Source organism: Melanostigma gelatinosum (genome assembly GCF_949748355.1).
Source record: "Melanostigma gelatinosum genome assembly, chromosome: 23".
In the NCBI taxonomy this organism is placed as follows: domain Eukaryota; kingdom Metazoa; phylum Chordata; class Actinopteri; order Perciformes; family Zoarcidae; genus Melanostigma; species Melanostigma gelatinosum.
In genome coordinates, this window is record NC_136656.1 from 9,463,193 (window position 1) to 9,482,823 (window position 19,631).

General features: G+C 42.0%; 1 protein-coding gene across 6 annotated transcripts in view; it reads right to left on the bottom strand.

The window, feature by feature from the left end:
- col25a1 (collagen type XXV alpha 1 chain) overlaps positions 1–19,631 on the bottom strand; it is a gene marked incomplete at its 5' end in the record, with an annotated part of 130,466 nt that overhangs the window by 22,118 nt on the left and 88,717 nt on the right. For all 6 annotated transcript variants that reach the window (XM_079296014.1, XM_079296015.1, XM_079296011.1 and 3 more), the window contains 8 exons: positions 2,500–2,544; positions 4,652–4,678; positions 5,239–5,283; positions 7,145–7,189; positions 8,589–8,615; positions 13,553–13,588; positions 14,662–14,778; positions 15,396–15,467. In XM_079296014.1, the coding sequence (XP_079152140.1) occupies positions 2,500–2,544; positions 4,652–4,678; positions 5,239–5,283; positions 7,145–7,189; positions 8,589–8,615; positions 13,553–13,588; positions 14,662–14,778; positions 15,396–15,467 (414 nt within the window). Of the gene's footprint in view, positions 1–2,499; positions 2,545–4,651; positions 4,679–5,238; positions 5,284–7,144; positions 7,190–8,588; positions 8,616–13,552; positions 13,589–14,661; positions 14,779–15,395; positions 15,468–19,631 lie in introns of those variants that run through there.

Below are 19,631 nucleotides of genomic sequence, written 5' to 3' on the forward strand. Positions count from 1 at the left end.
ACAATAAGCTTTAGGGCGTGGCTACCTTGTGATTGACAGGTCAATACCACAACATTGTTGGGTCTGGGAGTTGCCTGTGTTTTCATCTTACAACTTTAACCCTTTCATGTTGAGTTTTCAGTTCTTGAAATTGTTAAAAAGGGCCATATTTAGCGTTATATTTAGGTCCACCCTACCGTGTCACTTCCCCTTGAAAAAAAAGAAGATGGCCACAGCCAAAAACCAAGATGGCGGAGGCCAAAATGCCGACCACAAACCAATGGGTGACGTCACGGTGACTATGTCTACTTCTTATCGTCTATGGTTTGATCCAGTAGAAGATTTAGATAATATGTACTTTTACCGAAAAAAGTATTCTACTTAGAGTAGAGTACTTTTACACTGTGGTATTACTTAAGTAAAGGATCTGAGGTACTTCCTCGACCACGGACTACAAATGCACTCAACATCCAATGATGAACAGTGTCATACTGTGGGTGTATTCTGATCAAAAGCATAAAACTTCAGTTTTGTCATTCAGAGAGATTTAGAGTGTAACAGATTGTATGTTCTAGGTTGTGAGGGAAAGAATAAACGTGCATATCACTGAGCATATATGTCCTGTCAGTTAGTCTCTTTCCCAGTCTGCAGATCCCCCGCCGTCAAAACAATCTCAAAGCCCGGTCCGACTGCTTGCGCTGCCATTCCTCTCCCCGCTCTGCACTCCCTCAGGTCTCTCTGCTCACCATACCGAAACTCTCACTGCCTCACCTCTCACCCCGCGTAACCACATTTTCCCCGCAGTGCGTGCTGTGTATTGTTAACCTTGGCATCATCAGCGGGGAAGACGAAGGATGCTCTCCCCTCCCCTCCCCTCCCCTCCCCTCCTCTGTCCCCTCTACTCTCTGGTTTGCTCCTCCGTCTGTGGAACAATAATATCGGGTGGAGCGATTGATCCGACACACTACTCTGGTGACAGAAGGCTCAGTTTGTTTCCTCGAGCTGATCCTGTGTCCTGTGTATACATAAGCATGCAGGAGACGTTTTCTCTTTACTTGCACTAGAACATCAATCAATCCTTGGTGTATCCGACATGTGTTAAACTCATCCGTATACCGAGTCACATCTTGATTGAAAAACAATTATTCCGACCATATGTTGTGCACTATGCTCACTTTTACATCCTGACATTGACGAGCTGAGAAGATGAGGCAATCCAAACTAATGATAAAGAAACCCCTCTGTTTCCAAGTCTTTACACTATGTTCTGTCTCTTTTTATTGCTGAATACAGCACTGTATGCTCTTGAAGAACGAATGGCAGGTGACTGGCTACAGAAGTCTGAATTCCCTTGGTGCTCAATTCCACTTTTTATTTTTCATCCCTGCAGCGAAAAAGCCATCTTTTTTTTTGATTTTTTTTTGCTTTTACTGCGTTGAGGTAGACCAGATCAAAGCGGGCCGAGAGCTGCAAAGTTTTATCGCCCTCCACTTTCCTTTCTGTTCACTCATTTTCCACAGACGATATCCTGCATCTGTTTCCCTCAAATGGTGTCTTTTTTGGCAGCCGTGTTCAGCAGTCTTTTAAAAAACTGAGTACCCATAAAGGGAGAAGTTATCAAAGTTGTTCTCCGCTGAAGAGCAATAAATTGGCAGTGACATTTTGAGTACACTGCTTCTAGTCCTATGCTGGTCTTTCAGTTGTATTTTGTTGTCGTACCTAACTCTGCATCTCTAGCGAAAAAGCAGCATCTCCTGTGAATAAAAGAATCACAATTCTTTTGTGTCAGCTGTCTTTTCTGAGCAACCCTGTTATCATTTTTGGGCAACTTTTGGGAGGACTCTTTATCCTTTCCCAGCAGTGTGAGCAGGTTTTTGCGTCGGCTGAATCCACATTTTCAAAGAATTGTCGATTCCAATATAATTATTTGGTTTTCTGAAATGCTTGAAAACAAATGTGATAGGTAAAGAGGCCCAAATCTTGTGAGGTCGCCCCAAAACAAATATAAACCGTGACCTATTTTCATAAATGCTGCTATAACAAAAATAATAACAGCAAAGCCAGCGTGAAAAGTCCGAGATTGGATGCATAATCTGACTCAGGACATGATGTCAATGCACGGAAACAAAACAAACATGAATGTGTTACTTTAGCCACAGAGCTCCACTCTGCCTTTTGTTGGAACTGGATCCCAACTCGACACAAGCTGTCTCAATGATAAATGATCCCAAATGAATGCAGGAGCCACCCGACCAGAAAATGCAGCGTCAGCATAGTATAGCAATTAAGTCCATATTAAGCAAAGAGGGCAGATCAAGTGCCAGGATGATTGCTGTTGTGCAGCCTTGACTACAGGTGATGGGACCTGACCTCAGCTGCTGCTCTCCACAGGTCTCCTCTCAGATGGGTAACATGAACTTATGTTTTATGTGTTACAGCCACAACCAGACTCTGCTGTTTCTCTGTGCAGGATCCAACACATGAACACAGAGAAGGAAAGTTAAAGTGGAATGTACATACCTTCTCCCCGATATCACCTTTTGGTCCATCTTCACCCATATCGCCCTGCGATGAAATCACACAGAGGTAATCAAACACCAGTCCATTGATCGCAAGAATGTGTCAATGCCGAAATAAATAACGGCTGAGAACGGAAAATTTATCGAAAAAGATATTAAACATGACCACCAGATTGTTTAAACATGCATAACACACGGGAGGACTTCTGTGATTGACTGCCGTGTAAAACAGCGTTATGGATGCTTGGAGAAAAAAGCCAAGTACATTGTACATGTTGAATTTGGTCACTAACTGAGTCATCGCACATGGTTCATATATGATTGTAGGTGACGTAATAGGTCCTAAACTCCTGACATTAACTGTGAAGAACTTCACTTCTAAACCCACAATTTTTCAATCTTAGCTGTATGAAATAGAGTGAATGTCAGGGCTGTTTTTAGCCACGCTATAGCGGCATGGCACTGTCGGTTTGGTCCACACTGAAATATCTCAACAATGGATGGTTTCCAGACAACTGGTCTGAAGGAGCTCATTCTACTGTGCTTACACGCTGAACTAAGACGCTGAACAGTATTATACCTGCTTCTTAGCATGCTGATGTTAGCTCAGAGCTCTTGCTGGTACACGAGTTATCATTGCACGGCTTTAAATCCGGTTGCTTTCATATCAAAAACATTGAAGCTTATCATGTTCTAAATTTGAAGGTGAGCAAATCCATGGATTTAAAATAAAGGGTTGTGTCCTTGTGGAGGATATTGTACTCATGTCAGAAGTTCAAGAGAATGAGCCTCCTGAAATAAGCTCTGTGCTTCTCAAACAATCCGTTGAATTTTGAAACTGCTTTGTTGAATTTGCCTTCTGGCTCTTTAGTTGGCAACTAAAGCCAAAAACAACAGTTTATGTTGACACATTTGGCTCATAGGACTTTGGAGTGAATTTCAGTGCGGTCTTTGGCAGCCTTCTGACTGTCCTTCACATTTCATAAATCCACATGGTTTTAAATTATAGCCTAATCGATGGTGAATCATACAATTCCAAGAATTTGAAATCACAAGGGTCTGTCTTTGTGGAAAACATTTAAAAATATTGAAAGTTAGCTTACTGTAAGAGGCACTAAACTTGACATCAGGCGTTCATCAGTTTAGATGCATTGCTATTTTTTTATCCATCTATAGGTTAGAGGTTAAAATGACGACTAACAGGGAGTCGGAATTTGAAAAAAACATTCCAGGCTGGCTCTTTACATCACTAACAAAGCCAAAAACAGCATTTTATGTTAACAAATCTGAAAAACGTGTAGTATTTTAAGTCTGTAATTCCCAGCCTGAGAGAAGGGACTCGATGTGATTACGAAGTTTGGAAATACAGTTGTTTTCTGTCCAATATTAGCTTTTCCACAACGAAGTAATGGACAGTTTTCCCTTTTCCTGCTTGTAAAACCTCTTCAAATGAATCAATCTTGAACGGGAACATCGACCTTTGGTCGGATTGCTCACAACTCGTGACAACACCGAGGAATGACGACATGGCTTCATATTTACCCGATTGACCTGAACTCACGCCAAAGCCACCTCCTAGATGCAGTTTCTCGAAGTGTACATTGAGCCATTGTTTGCACCCGATCTCCACAGAACACCAGTGATGCTGTGATCAGTGGTTGCCTCATCATTACAGTGAATCCAATGTGTTAACGGTGGGGAATAAGTCTCCGGCTTGAAGAAAAACTCAGAACAACAACTGAGAACGAGAGCTTGAAGGCCAGTTTTGTGGTCGATGAAGAACAGTGAGTCATCACCTCCCTCCCCGTCCTGTCTCACCATTGACGCGGTCCGTGTTAACCCCCCCACCCCACCCACTGCTGTCCAACAACAGCGAATAATGGCACTATTCGAATTAGGGAATGGAGAGAATGGGCCTATTGTGTGGGTTCAGTTTTTTGGTCTTCTCCGAGGCCTGGAGTCATTTTGTGACTCACTGAATCATTGACTCACTGGTGGCCAAATCTCAGATGGGTGTTACCTTTGAGAAAAACGAGGTGGAGTTGTGGGAATTAAAGGCAGAGCTGCCGTCATGACGGCTGTTCTTACATTTGCTATGATATCAACACTGATGCCATACAAATAATGGTTGGTGATCTGAATTAGCACTTTACCTTTTCACCGTGCTCTCCCATTTCACCCTGTTGGGAAAGAAAGCAGTATTAAACACAGTATTAAACACAGAGAAGCTCGGGGGGGAGTTATGTTTAGTTGGGGAATTACTGCAGACATTCAGGGTCAGATAGTATCTGGGGTTAGATTAAGGAAATTCTCCTGTGTTATGGCTGCTTTTTCCCTAGACAGACCCCCCCCCCCCCCCCTCTCCCGAGTATCGGCAGATGAGTATTATTAAAATTTGTGAATATTAAGTGGCTAGAATACTATTTTTCACCACAATTCCAATTAATCTAAACCCATTTTCTGTGAACTTGATCTAACAAAGATGAAATGTCTTGAATGAATATGAATGTTTTCTAAATAATAACTAAAAATTAAATTAAAAAAAATCAAATTGTGATGAAAAGAATGGCATAAAAAAAGATGTCCAAAAGTTAAAAAATAAATAAAAAAGGAGAATGTTTCTTTGATGGCAAAGGATGAAAGATTACATATTTTTTACTTCAAAAACCCAAAAAAGTTTTTCAGAAAAATGATCGTCGTGAATTTACAAGAATAAGAGCACACACAATGTGCACCAGACCTTGGCTCCGGGGACACCGTCCAATCCTGGGATGCCAACATCCCCCTATGGACAGCATAACATACACACAGTGGCTGTATTCAGTGTGCTGTCTCAGCAGTATGAACTCTGATTTAAGGTCAGGAGATACAAAAAAACTTCACATTTTGTTCGTTGTATAGAGATTACTTCTAACCTTAACAGAGCTTAAACTTGTGTCGTCACTGGACAGGTGTTATGCATTTGCAGGATCGTTGATAACATAGCAGCAGATAGGATAGATGGTGTATTTGTACTTCATTGTATTGTGCTGTACAGCTACAGCTGAATAAATTCCATAAAATTCTCCAACAAAAAGTACCAGAGTATAAACTAAAGAAGCCGCAAAATAAATCTGAATGTAGGGAAGATAAACAGGCTGATTAAAAGCTTCATTATCTCTGGTCTGGTTCTGAACATGAGCAAAAGACGAAAGCAAAGTCCGTCTGATTTATGCCAAGTTTGCTGCGGATGTCACTGAGAACCTCAGTCCATCTGTTGCCAAAAACAATTAACCTTGTGACCTTTGTAAACCTACCACATCATTCGCCTTTCACATAGCAGCTATTTATCAAACCAAAGACGACAACAGGAAAATCTGTCATTTAATTCAAAATACATGTCAATGGGCTGCTCAATACTGGTCTTATTGTCGGGAAAACTGGGTTGTTGAAAGCACTTTCATTTTGGTAACAAACTGCGCTTGTTTTTCTTTCTCAGTGCCTTATTGTTTTCATTTTTTCCCCACAATGCTTTGTTTTCATGAAGCATCATGCATGATCTGTGTATAGGGAGTGTCCCCTCAGCTACACACTAGTGGCGAAACTTATCACAAATACTGGAATCATGTATCATCTATCAGCCCGCATATGGAAGTCATTGACGTAATGATGATGATACATTGCCAAAATGATGATGGAGTCTGATTAAAACCTCCTAAACGGGCTGATAAGGTTTGCATTAGTAATCATCCCCCTTTTGGTAGATATCTATGTCAGATCAATATGATGTCTGCCAGTCAACCTGCCAATGCTGACGGAGCAGCCGTTTTTGCTTTGGACTTCAACTTTCTGCATGAGTGACGGTTACATACCATAACAGATTCTCTTTTATAACTGCATTGCACAGCATTGGCGTTCTATTTCATGCTGGCAAACCAGACTCCTTACACAAGTATGAAATTATGCCTTCAGCTTTTGCTGTCTCCATAGTCAGTATTGGCTTCCACTCTGGTTTCTATTACAGCCATGCGTGCCTCTCCGCTCATATCATAGAAATGCATGCTTGAGATTAGGAAGATGGCGCCTCTTAAATCATCTCCCCATTCACTCTCGTTTGTTCTGGAATAAACATGCTTTGCCTTCCCCCCCACCCCCCTGCTGTAAAACACCTGCAATGTGTCTTCTTTATTCGGTTTGAGAATGAAATGCAGAAATGAGCTGAGAGTGTGAGCAGATTCAGAGGCAGCCGTGCTTTGTGGTTAAGACTCGAGGATGCAGCCCAAAGGGGGGATTTCTCCCAAATAGGATAGCGGTTTGAAATTGTCAGAATGCATGGCAGAACGTCTTTAATATGAAAAGTGCAACACATGGCCAAAAGGGCTCATGAAAAACTCTAAGCATGTTAAAGTCAATCTTTTGAACATAAAATACTTTCAGGTGTGGATAAAAGTTAACTTTTTTTTTGGACGTGTATTATTTTGTGACTGAAGCGTTTTCCCATGTTCAGGCAAAATGATGTGGGGCTGTTCAATTTCGCATAAAAACTATCCATCTGAACAAGACAACTGAAGGAGATTAAGAAAACGAGTCTAAACTACCAGTAAAGCAATGTGTACCCCAATCATCAACTGTATTATTTGCATATCTCTTTATATGAATGACCTCACCTTCAGTCCATCAACACCTGGGTTGCCCGGAGGCCCGAGGAAACCCTGAGAAATAACACACAAAAGGCGTTGAAAAGAAAATGGACGTTGCAAAGTTATGGTTATCAAACATTAAAACATATGAACGGCAATGTACTTTTGCGGCTCAAAGAATAGTCACGAACTGAACTATGCCACGGTACCATCAAACATTTACAGGAACACACAGACGTTGGATTAAAAGCAGACCTGTCTATTGTTCCCATACCCACTACAATGTGTGCTGATCTTACAAAAACCTTGCCAGAATAAATATTGCATGTCATATTTTTTAAATCCGACATGTTATGGATGTCACAGGGAGAGGGCAAGAGTGACTCTGCTGTGAGAGAGGAGAAAGTCAGTGACCGTGTTACATACATACTGTAGCTCTTGTGTTTGCATGTGCTCCTTTAACTTACTTAAAGCAGATGATTGAGACTCTGAGGTTGTACCACGCATGCTTTAATGAACTCTCTTTGCATAGCGGTTTGCTTATGTTGGCTATTTGTGCTTCTTCGTAATAAAAATGAATTACTGTTACCGTGGTCACATTTATACATGAATCAGAGATGAGTGAAACAATGGTGCATCGACTTGAAGTAATGAAGTGATGTATTTTTTATCATTTGTTTTACTTTATAATCAAACTATAACATGGGATGAAGGAGAATGGATCGCATTACAGAGTGAAAGCAGATAATACTTTAATAGTATATGTATAAATATATGATCCACACTCTGTATCATGTTGTGACGTCAAATCAATCAACAAGGTGATGAAACTTGAATAACTGCTAAACACAGCGCTACACCAGCAGCAGATCTGACTGAGTAGCCTCTGGTCCTGGCTTATGAGTCATTAACATGGTGGTGTGTCATCATTGACCCCTCCACACACCCCCTCCTACGCCGACGGGAGGCCTTGCCGACAGATGACAGCGCAGACAGGAAGTGTCTGATTGGGTTACTCTGAACAAACACTGGCAGCTACCTGATGGCTGGATATGGCTTACATCTGTTCCCCACATTAGCACCGCCAGGGAGCCGGGGCCTGTATCGCAGCGCTTAGCTCCAGGTTCTCTGTTCTCTGTCTCCCTCCTAGTGTTGTTCAAGCCTTAACTCTCCTCTTGTCCATTTATTTGCCCCAACTGTGGCCCTGCCTCACTAATCTCCAAGTAAACGTATTCAACATTCAGCACGTGTTTTTACAGCCATTTGTGCAACTTGTGCACAGTTACTATCAAATCCCAAACATTACTCGACTGCTAAAGAAATCCTCCCTTGGTTTATGTGAATTTCATTCATTCATTCATTCATTCATTCAGTCATTGAGTGAATAACTTAGTCAGATAATCCGATTTTATTTAAATTAAAAGAAAAGCAAAAAATGTCAGTGGAACAAGAAATGATTCTCTGGACTTACCTTCGCCCCTTGTGGCCCTTCAGGTCCCTATAAATGAGAAGCGAGACAAAGAGAGAGAGAGAGAGTTGAGGAGAAACAGGACAAAAAAAAGTCCATGTCAGATGAAATAATATGATTTCCACAGCCAACACGGACACAGCAGAGAGACTGGCAAGGCTTTCTGCTCGGATTCCATACAGTGAGCACACACCCTTCGGGCAGAACCGAATCACAATCGATCCCTTGTTTTACTCTGAAAATCACCCCGTGCCTTCTTTTCATTGAGCTTCACCCGAAACATGAATCTCGAACGAGACCATGAATAACAAAATCTTTTACGGTTTTATCTTTCATGTCGAGCTCTTTCTTTATTCATTTTAGCAACTGTTAAAACTTGTTTGGCTGTTCCACAATCGAAGCCTACAGTCCAACACACAGAGAGGTTCATTACCTAAAGAGGCCAATAGTTGGAAAGCCTTACAAAGCTAATAAGTTAAACCGGAGGCCATGTTGGACCGCCACGCTCCTCCACTAGAACCTGTCTGCAGGACTGCTTTATGACCTAAATGAGAAACCAAGCTGAAAGTTAGGTTCTTCCATTTTGGCTTCAGAAGTCCCAGAACTATTGCAGTACCCACAGCAGTTCAACACCTTTACACCTGGCTGTGATGACACTTCATGGTGGCCAACATTTTCCTCCCGGGTCGCCTCAGGATCTACAGCGAATGGTGTTATTTGGCTCATCACTCTCAGTTGAGCCAAGGCCAAGCAGACCGTATACCCCACCACCACTCTACAACAGCTTTCCTCGCTTGATTCATGCTGATACAGCATAATTGGCAAAGACTTGGTCCACTGATGAGTGTAAAAAGGTTTGTGTGCCTGTATTTGAAAGTAGCCAATGAGGACACATTCTGATTGAAACGTTTTAAAGTCAGTGCACATTGTTTTTGAAGAAGACATGAAGGTTGGTGGTGGCCAATGCCTTGTGTCCAAAGCACCAACGGATGCTTTGGCTCAGCAAAACGGACCATAATAATGGCAAATCTTTCTGAGAATAAACGGTTTGTTCGTTCTCTTGTTTGTTTGTTGATGAAACAAGGCGACCACCAAGTAACTGAAGCTCGAAACTTTCCCATTCTAAATTTCCATTTCGAGTTCTCACATTTACAGAAATGGCTCACACAGTTACAGCTCATTTAAAGTGCATTCCAGCTGCACTTACAACAAAAACCTCAATGAACAACTTTCATTATCCCAGCCGACCAAGAAAAAGGTTTTCCTCCCGCTTGCCTTTAAAAGTCTTTGTTGGCCGGCCACAGTAGGGTTTGGTAAACATCTTTATGACCCACTAGGTATGTCAGAGCATGTGCCACTAGCCTGAGCACTAATTAGCTTGGCTACATCTGAGAGCACTCAGGAGCTACTGGCTGAAAAGGAGATTTTTCACAAAGTCAAGGGCCCTTGAGGAAGTCTTGGTCCTGGCACATTTTTTCTCGACTTTTGGCCCTAGGAAATAAAAATTGGGGAACAATCCAAACATTTTCATTCAAAAGGAGAATTTTTTTTCAACTAAAAGTATTCATCATGACAGCACATGCTCAGGATACAGCACCCTCAGCTGCCTCATTTAAAATGCATGAAAGAAAAAAAATTACGCAAATATGCAAAATCAACAGGACGCCCATTGAAGTCGAGCATCCGAGCACAAATACAAAGCGCTGAATGTTCACCGCTTTCATTCATGACTCGGAAATGACAAACAATTAAGCAAATGGCAGGTCCCTTCCCACACTCAGACTGCAGTTTGAACCCTCAGCCGCTTGAAGAACTACCAGAGTGTGCATCTCTCGCTAGCGTTCACAGGGAAACTATGTCGGCTGATCAAAGCACAGAAGAGCTTCATGTTGGAGCTTTCTGTTCAAAGATGATTGAAAAAGCTTTGCAATACAGCACAGCTGAGTACATTAACCTAAAGAACTTTCAGCTTTATATTTTTTGACAACCTTATTGTTATCCTAAGGTGTAATGTAGCAAGAATATGGCACATATAGACCATCCAATCAACCGCAATGTTGACCAAGAAGCAGCTCTGAAATGCATTGTATCCCCTTGCTTCTCATTGGATTCCAGTTTCCAGTAGAGTGCGTGTCTATTTTATCTAAAATGACAGTGTTGACTACTGTATTATGCTGACCTTTATGGGTTGCAATTGCCATTAAGGTCTCTGTGGTATTTTCGTTGGTAATCCATCTAGGGCTCTGATTCATAACATTTTTTCGTTTTAGTTTTTTAAAGCTGATTCTGATATATTTTAGACGAAATACTGACTTGGGATTGAGTATTTTCCACCAGAGTCACATACTTGGCACTCTAGATACATCGTTTGCTCTATTTTAAAGTCTTACCAACAGTCCAAAGACAACAGAGAAAAGCAAAAAAAAATCAACTTGGGAAAACTGACAAGAGAATGTAAGGAGGCTTTGGTCGAAAACTATGTCGATAAGTGACAAATATAGCTAGGTTGTAAAAAAGAAATGTCCTTTATGCCTTCATTACACAGGCATATTCAGTCAATTAAATCCCTGCATGCATGTCATTGTGCTTTTAAACAAATCATGTGAGCCACTGGCGCATGTTGGGTGGTTATGGAATGAAAAGGATGTAAAAGAGGAGCAGCAAAATTGAAAAATAACACCAAAATGCAGATAGGGGAGTTTTTTTTCCCACTGACACCACATACAATACACAACTGGTTTTCTTATTTAGTCTTTTTGAAGCAAAATCAAGTCCCAAATGAAAACTGTGTGCGAGGCTTCAAGCCACCTTTAGAGAGATGAAGACCCCCTTAATTTACCTTGTGGCACTGATGGTTTTGAATCGAGTCCTGAAAATATTTCCTTTTTCTTCCTCCCACCTCCCCCCCCCTCCTCCTCCTCCTCCTCCTTGTTGCTCCACAAGGGCTTAATCCTTCTAACCAGCACCATATGTCTGAAGGCTGCTGGAAAACTCTGGAATCTACTTTTGCCTCTTTAACAATAGCATATACATCAAAAACGCTGAGCTGTGTCAAGTGGGCACTATAGCCAACTAGAGCACCATAAAAGAAGCAAAAGTTGGTGAAGGACCAACCTCAAAATCCCTACCTCCAGTTGACTTGTGCAGATCTAAAAGGGCCGATCAAAGATTATCCTGTAAGCTTGCTGTACAAACTGGAGCCTATCGGTCTCTAATTCATATTGATTTCCAAAGGCCGATCAAGGGTGTGGACTGGAGTTTCGTTTCTGGATGGAGAATTTCTTTTTATTCCCTCTCCAGAGGTTTAACAACCCAAACTATCATTTGCCAGAAAGTCTCGCTCTAATCCATTGTCTTATCATAGCAAGACAAACTGCCGCTGGCTGGAAACAGAAGCTAGGAAACTCCACCGGCCATGTCACATCACATCTCTCGACAACCTCCGAGACGTGCTCATCTCACGCTGCTTTACGGGGGGAATGATTCCTAAATGATGGCATTACTCCTCGTTAAAAGTACATTAGTGTCATGCTGTATACTCCTGAAATAGTACGCCTTATTTCAAAAAAATACAGAGAACGGCGCATATTTGTTATTCAAAGCTCTGCGGGAGGGACTCAGCATTCATCTTTTGGAGGAATACTCCAGCTGCTGTCGTGAGAGGTTGTATAAGCACCGGAGACTCATGGTTGCACACCTGGGACTACTGAGAAATCTGCTGCAAATTGGACATTCATGACACTAAATAAACACGCTGCTTACACAGCGATGAGCACAAGGGAGGATAATGGGTAACGATGTATAATTAAAGCCAACAAAAGCTGAAAACTGCAGCGACATGAAAGCAGAAAGAGGGAAAAGAGTGAAGAATGATTCGCATTTCCAGCTTTAAACTCCTCTTACTCTCTGGTTAATGCATCTCTCGAGCCACTCACCATCCTTCATTTTCTCTGTCCATTTATTTCAAAATCCACCAACTTTTTCCACACCATGGAAAGGGTCAGCGATGGAATCAGAGATGAAAGCGCTTGATAACACCTCCTCTGTCAGCTTTACTTACTCTCCCCTGCAGTCGTGAAAACCGACTTTTCTCATGTCACGTTTTCCGTCTTTGTTTTCTCAGGAATTTGGCTTGCCCTATTCGATGTCGCTTTTATGAGGAGACTTTAATCAAATGCTTCATTTGCTGAACACCACAAGTGGTATCCAGTTGCTGTTAACTGGAACAGCTTGTCCCTACTGTATAAGGAGTTCTTCTTGGAGAAAACAAACACTTTTGCAGGGTATCTTAAAATGTGGTATTAATATTCACCATATTACCCAAAAACCTTAAGAATATCTCGTAAATTAAATGCACATATGAAAAAAATCCTAAGTGGCACTATTGCTTTGTCAGTAAAAGACCAAAGGCTAAATGAATAAACTCAAAATCCAAATAGATGTAGTCTATTTTTGATAACGTCACAGTTGATTTGTTAGCAAATTAAACACGTCCAACAAAAAAAAAATGACAATACATGATAGTACTAATTTGTCAGTGTAACAAAGTGAGCAGCAGAAAAATAGGTTTAAATGAAAAAGCCAAAGAATTATTGATCAACTTATTAATCAAAGCAAGCTGCCCTTTTGGAAAGTGTTGGTATCGCTTGATTCTTTTTGCATTCAATGTTGTATGAAGTTGAGGATATTCATGATGAAAAAGAAGGAAAACAAGAAAACAAGAAGACTGATACCATTCTCATGTCCGCATGGTTAAAATGAAGCTACCTCCAACAGGCTGTTAGCTTAGCTTAGCATAAAGACTGGAAACGGAGGGAAACAGCGAGCCTGACCCGCTCCAAAAGTAGCAATCTGCCTACCAGCACCTCTAAAGCTTTCTAATTAACACAAACACACATCTCATTTGTTTCATCCGGACACAAGCTGAAGCATAAAAACAACACAAACAGAAAGAAGTTTGTGCTTACCATGATTCCTGTTTCTCCAGACAGCCCTGGATCACCCTATACAAATACAAAACAGCCAGTTAATGGAGGCGCAGTGGGCCAAGTCTTCTCTGAGAAGTTGAGAACACGCATGGCGTTTTAAAAAGATCATAAACAGCATTCTGAGTTAAACGAGACATATATTACGATGAAAAAAATACTGCATTTTCCACAATCTAGTGGAGTTCCCCGTTATTTTTCGTGTTTTAACAGCCGCTACGGTGCAACGGGGCCAGGTTGCCAAGTAGAGCTCAGCATTGTTCTGCTCATATACCGAGTTGGCTTTGAGGCATTTCATCATGCTGTGGCACCTGTAGCCTTCACCGTCTCTGTCCAAAAACCGTGTTCTAGTCACGCTTGAACATTATTCCATTTTTTTCCCGCGTTTGACGTTTACGGGGCAATTTTTACTCCCCTCCTTCTGTGGCATTTGCGGTAGGAGAAACAAATCACGGGAGAAGCGCCCCGGCAAGAGAATGTTAAACAACTATTGCAACTGCAACTGGAAGAACTGAAAACAATCATCGTCAAAAACTTGGAACGAATCAGATAAACAACACTTTATATGTTTGCACTCCCAGTGTGAACTCAGCCAAGACAATAAAGATCAGCCGGAGCCCTCCATAAGGTTTTATGGCTGGAACATAATTGACAGGCCTTTTCCGTTTCTTCTTTCTCTCACAGGCAGAGATCACATAAATGAATGTGATGCCAGTGACAGGCTTAAAGACATGGAAAATGTTACCTTATAATGAAAAACAATCAAACGTAAATCCATACACTCTCTTGGGAGCATATTCATGTTTAGCTAAACACATCAGGGCAATGAACTGCAATGTAGTTTGTCTCGTCTTCATCAGAAAGCTTTTCATGGGGATAAACCCTCCCAGCACTGGGCTACAGTCAAATTGAATAAGAGTACATAAAGAGCTGAACTTCTTTTACTCTTAATGGAAACAATGCAGTACTTTTTAGAGGGAAAATCCCCAGAATTTGTACTGGTCCAATGTCATTTTAATAATACACCGACTGCAAATCTTTGCTCAGTTTATCCAGACTTCCTCAGATCTCAGGTATAAATCAATACTCACCGCCAAACCGGGTACACCTCTGGGTCCATCTTTCCCAGTGTCCCCTGGAGGCCCCCTCGGCCCAGGAGGTCCCGGTGGACCAGGTGGCCCAGGTGGTCCAGCTTGCCCTTGATCTCCCTGTGCGGCAAAAAAGCACATTTAAGCATCAGTATTCTGTGATATTGTTGGATCCACTGAGACTGGAGCCACTGCAGTTAAATGATAATGAAGAGAGAGTAGTGGAATTATCTCGTGGGTGGCTATGGGCTCCCTCCATTCATAACATGGAGGAGAGTTGGCATTTTGGATCTCATGGATGAAACTAGCAGACAAGATGGAGCTGAATCTGATTTACAGCTGGAACAGTAATCCCCTAAAATCTATGCATTCCTAAATGGACTTAATGAGTTGAATAGGAGTTATACATTAGGCACCAATAATCAGGGCGAAAATACACTGAACATATGTGGCCCTTTATTCTACTGGATTATTAAAAACCCTAAGAAAACATTCAACAATCCAACTTGTAAGGAAAGTGCTGAAAGTAGTGCCAGGACAGTAATTCATTTTACCTTAATGAAACCTTGTTTTCTAAAAAGAGATTTCCATATTTAGCTTTAACAATAATAGAAGGACAGAGTGCTTATGACAGTTCTTTCTGAAGGTCCGCATGCAAACTGAAGAATGCCCAGAGAGAAGTGATTGGGTGAGACTTGGCACGACAGAGAGAGAGGAGAAGAGGACACAGCCACTACCTTAATGAGCCGTCGCTTTATGAGCTGCTGGTCAGCAGAAAGAAAGCCATGACTGATCTTAGGGAAGACCATCTGAGCAGGTGTGTGAGGTCAAGAAGTCGAAGGTCAGAGGTGAGATAAGGTTGAAGAAGGATGAGGTCCCAGAAGGAGGAGGAGGAAGGCAAATGCAAAAAGAAACAGATTTGGTTAGAAAGGCCTGTGTTCATGAACCCCGGTCCAGCGCCTTTACAAATGGGGGGAGAAATCCACACTTTTCCAGCACGGAGGTGGTTTGCTTCGGAAGTCTAGGCTTCTTCTCTTGGAGCCAGGACCCGTAATTACCACCTCAGGGGTGTGAGGGCGCCACAGTGGGCTCGCAGACCCCGGAAAAATGGGAATTTCTCCTCCTCTGTGAAAGCGCTGTCATCATCCTGCTGCTAAGTCAGACCCCGGGAGCTGCACACACTGAAACCAGCGTGGCCGACTTTCTGAGTTGAGGTTGATTTCCAACCTTGTTGCTTTCAATGCGTGCATTATTCTGCTAGTGTCCATTGGTATTAAGTGGCTTCATCCATCGCTGAAAGAATCCCAAATCCCCAATGCCAAACTGGTGGATTGAAGGATTTGTGGCGAACCATGGGCATGAGCTTTAAGAAAACATTTTGCCACTTTGGTTCATCGTCGAGTATTCCTCTTGGAGTTCCTTCCATTTATTTTCGCATCAATGGCCACGAGCCAGACCACATCGTCTTGCTCCAGTCAGCTACATATTTCTTGGTTGTAAAAGGCCACCTTTGCTTTAAACGGGGAACCTGGCATTAGGCATGGAACAGAGATCGTGAGTGACTGACTGGTAGCGGCAGTGGGGGAAGAGGATAACGATTGACTGGCTGTGATTAATTAGATGGGGTTTTTTCCTTTGCCTAGTCCATCGTCAGGCTTTGAGGCAAAGCAGCCGACAGAGATTCATTTACTCCCAAGTGTGTGCTGCTGAGGGGTCGGACTGAGCAGCTGGGCCGCACCACCACCGACAAACCTTGACAGTCAGGATCTGATTGCTGTGCAAAGCAGCCAGCGTAGGGAGACCAGGCAATCCCTAAAAGGGACAAACAGCAGAACATGGCACAACACATGCATGACATTCAAACACTGGGTGAACAAAAACAGTTAAAAGCAGGAAGAAGATGCATCCTACTTCGAAATATTCTCACAAATTTGTATACGAGCAGTGAAATACTTTAACATGTATTCAAGGGTCTTACTTGAAACTGGCTAACAGCAAATTCAACTGTCAAACTATTTGTTTTGAGGACCAGACATTTCAGACCAACATTATATTTTCAACATTCACCATGTGTAGGCGGAGTAGAATGCATGCTACATTGTCATTGCTAAAGGAACCGCTTCCTGTTGTTTTCTTCCAAATATACAGACAGAACATTTGGCCAGAGGATTATCTCATAACAGACTTTGAACTATATCATGCTGGTAAATGGAGGAGCTGTATTGCTTGCAGAATGTCTGGGGAACATCAAGGGATTGAGACGTTCACTGGCAAATTCAATCAAACGGTTTCCAATTCCCTGGTCAACAACAGACATGACGGATGTGATCCACTCATGAAAACTGAACAAAAGACGACGGTATCTGGCCTCTTTCTTGTTAAGAGGAGACAAGGGCGTATAGCTGGATGCTAACTTTAATCTGAATCCAGAAACACTGACATATTGTCAGCCAAACATGGTTGAGAATGTTACACTCAAATAAATCCACTTTGTTGAGCTTTATTGACGGTCATAAATCGTTCTTTAAGGGTATATTGTCCATACTTGCACTGCCGTGCAAGCTGGTCTTTGATAGTGACACGTCTTTTACAGGCATGTTGCAGTATTAATGTCCACTGATGACATGAATTGACAGTTTGTAAAGCCCCTCCCACAAACGCCACTTGTCAAGTCAAAGCCCAAGAGCTGTCCAGCTTCGGGTTTTATAACAAGCTGAGGTTGTGTTCATGGGGCTGTAATTAGAGTGACACTGCAGTTTGGATGTTGTCTTTTTTCCAGCCTTTCCAAAACTAAAAACACAACAGAGGCCTTATTGCTTCATAAATTGCTGTGCAAAAAGGGAAAGCATGACGACGAACGCTTAAATGTCGATGTTTTTACCTTTAATGCTAAGTCTATAGAACATGTAAATATCGTACTGCAGTGGTGATTACATATTCTCTTGTTTATCTTTAGACTGCAGGTTTTGCGTCACCATCAATAACCAACCCCAAATGAACAGTATTTCTCAAAGACTGGCACACCAGTATAAACATGCCCTGTAAGAGACCAATCACCCTCCATATTCAAGTTTAAGATAAAATCGGGCCTATCCAAACATGACTTTGGTGCCATCCCTCTGGTTTTCCAAAGCTAATTCAAAAAGCATGGCTCATTAAGAATATGGCTTTCAAGGCAGGCAGATTTAATTCAACCCTGCAGCAGAGCAGAGCAATACGCTCACACTGGAGACAATAGCCATGCTGTGTGTGTAACTGGGATTGAAGCGCAAATATTTCCCAAGTTATTTACAGCCTCAAATATCTTGAGGACAAAGAAGGAAAACACAAACGGGATTATGGTCAGGGGGGAAACAGACAGTTTAGACAGGAAAATGTAGTGTGGTGCATGTGCACACATGAATGCCCTCTGGCTTGTATCTTTTTTGGCTTTTGCAATGACTTCAATACATAAGCCTGGGCAGACACTGACGAGAAGCAACCCCACTGACTAATGTGTGTTTGAAATGTGTAAAAAGATAAATCTGTAATTATCGGACCACAAAAAAAAACATAGTTTGATCTTTCCGTGCAGAAGATTAGAGTAAAGCAGAGAAAGGCTGGACTAGGTGTGTGTGTGTGTTACTGCATTGCCTCTGCGCTGATGTCTCTGTGTGAGAATGATAATGACACGGCGGTTGACAGAGAATCCTAACCATTCACATATTGCTTTGTTTTGCTTCCCTCTCTCAAAAGTGGATGTTGGTTATTTGGCGAGGCGCTCTATTGCTAAATATTTGCCTGCAGCGAGATGACTTCAACTGTAGTAAACAAAAAGCCAGATATGAGGACAATCAGCAACAGCCGTCATCGGACGCTGGCCAGAACCAGCATCTCCACGACCACACCAAACACACAAAACATCCCAACCAAATGCAGGCTGAGGCATTTTCTGAACAGCTATATGTGGAGTGGATTACCAGTTCTGTGCACAGATGGCTTTAATACATTTAGGAGAGGAACGATACATTCATTTTAAAACCTCAGATTTGGCATCAATGTGGTTCATCAAATATATCTCAAGTGAAATTAATTTTAAGTCCTCCTATTTCATGTGCAAACAGTCCGACTGTTTCTGTTCACGTCTGAAAAGTAAAATCCTGGAAATGACATAATCACAGTCTCTTTATTTTGGGAGAACATTGAAAATTGGTCAAATCCCATAATGTGAAGAGTAAAGTCCTGGAGAAACAGAGGAATGTTTCCTCGAGCTAACACAGGAATTAACCAACCTTTGCCTGACACCTGTAGCTTGTGCCATCCTTCACAAAAAGACCACACACACCTTTTCTTGGTGACACACAGAGCCAGTAACTCCTGTTAAATATATCCCACCAGTTTGCCCAGCCACGTTTGTCAAAACTGGCCAGTTTATTATTTGTTGCTTGTTTTAACCTTTGGTGTTTGGATGCGGCCTTTGACTTTTAAGGGCCGACAAATGTCTGACCCCGACATGTGGGGAACAGGCAGAGGAAGTATGCGACTGTGAGACCATGTGGCGATTCTCACACTGTCTTTGGTCAAAGACTAACACTTATTGTATCAGCAAGCAAACACAAATAGTCTGTGTAAAGTCAATATCCCATTCTGGGGAGGTAATGTAATTTGCTGGTGACCGAGCCTGCTTTCGTGCCCCTGTCGTCCTTCATATGTGACTGTGTGTTCATTTGTACCTGTTAGGGGACAATTTTGCTGTAATTGGAAGTTAACGAAATGCATTCTTGAAGTGGACAGTTTATGTATTTACTCTACAAGACAAATAGGGCCTGGCTGGTCCCTGTTACAACTCTGTCAGCCACACTGCTGTTTTAAAATTGTAAATCACTTCACCGATCGAGACAGATGACTCCATTTCCTAGGTTAAAAGGGTACAAATTATGACCAAAACCCAAGCAATTCTATCCAAGCGACGATAGTTTACAAAGATATTTCCT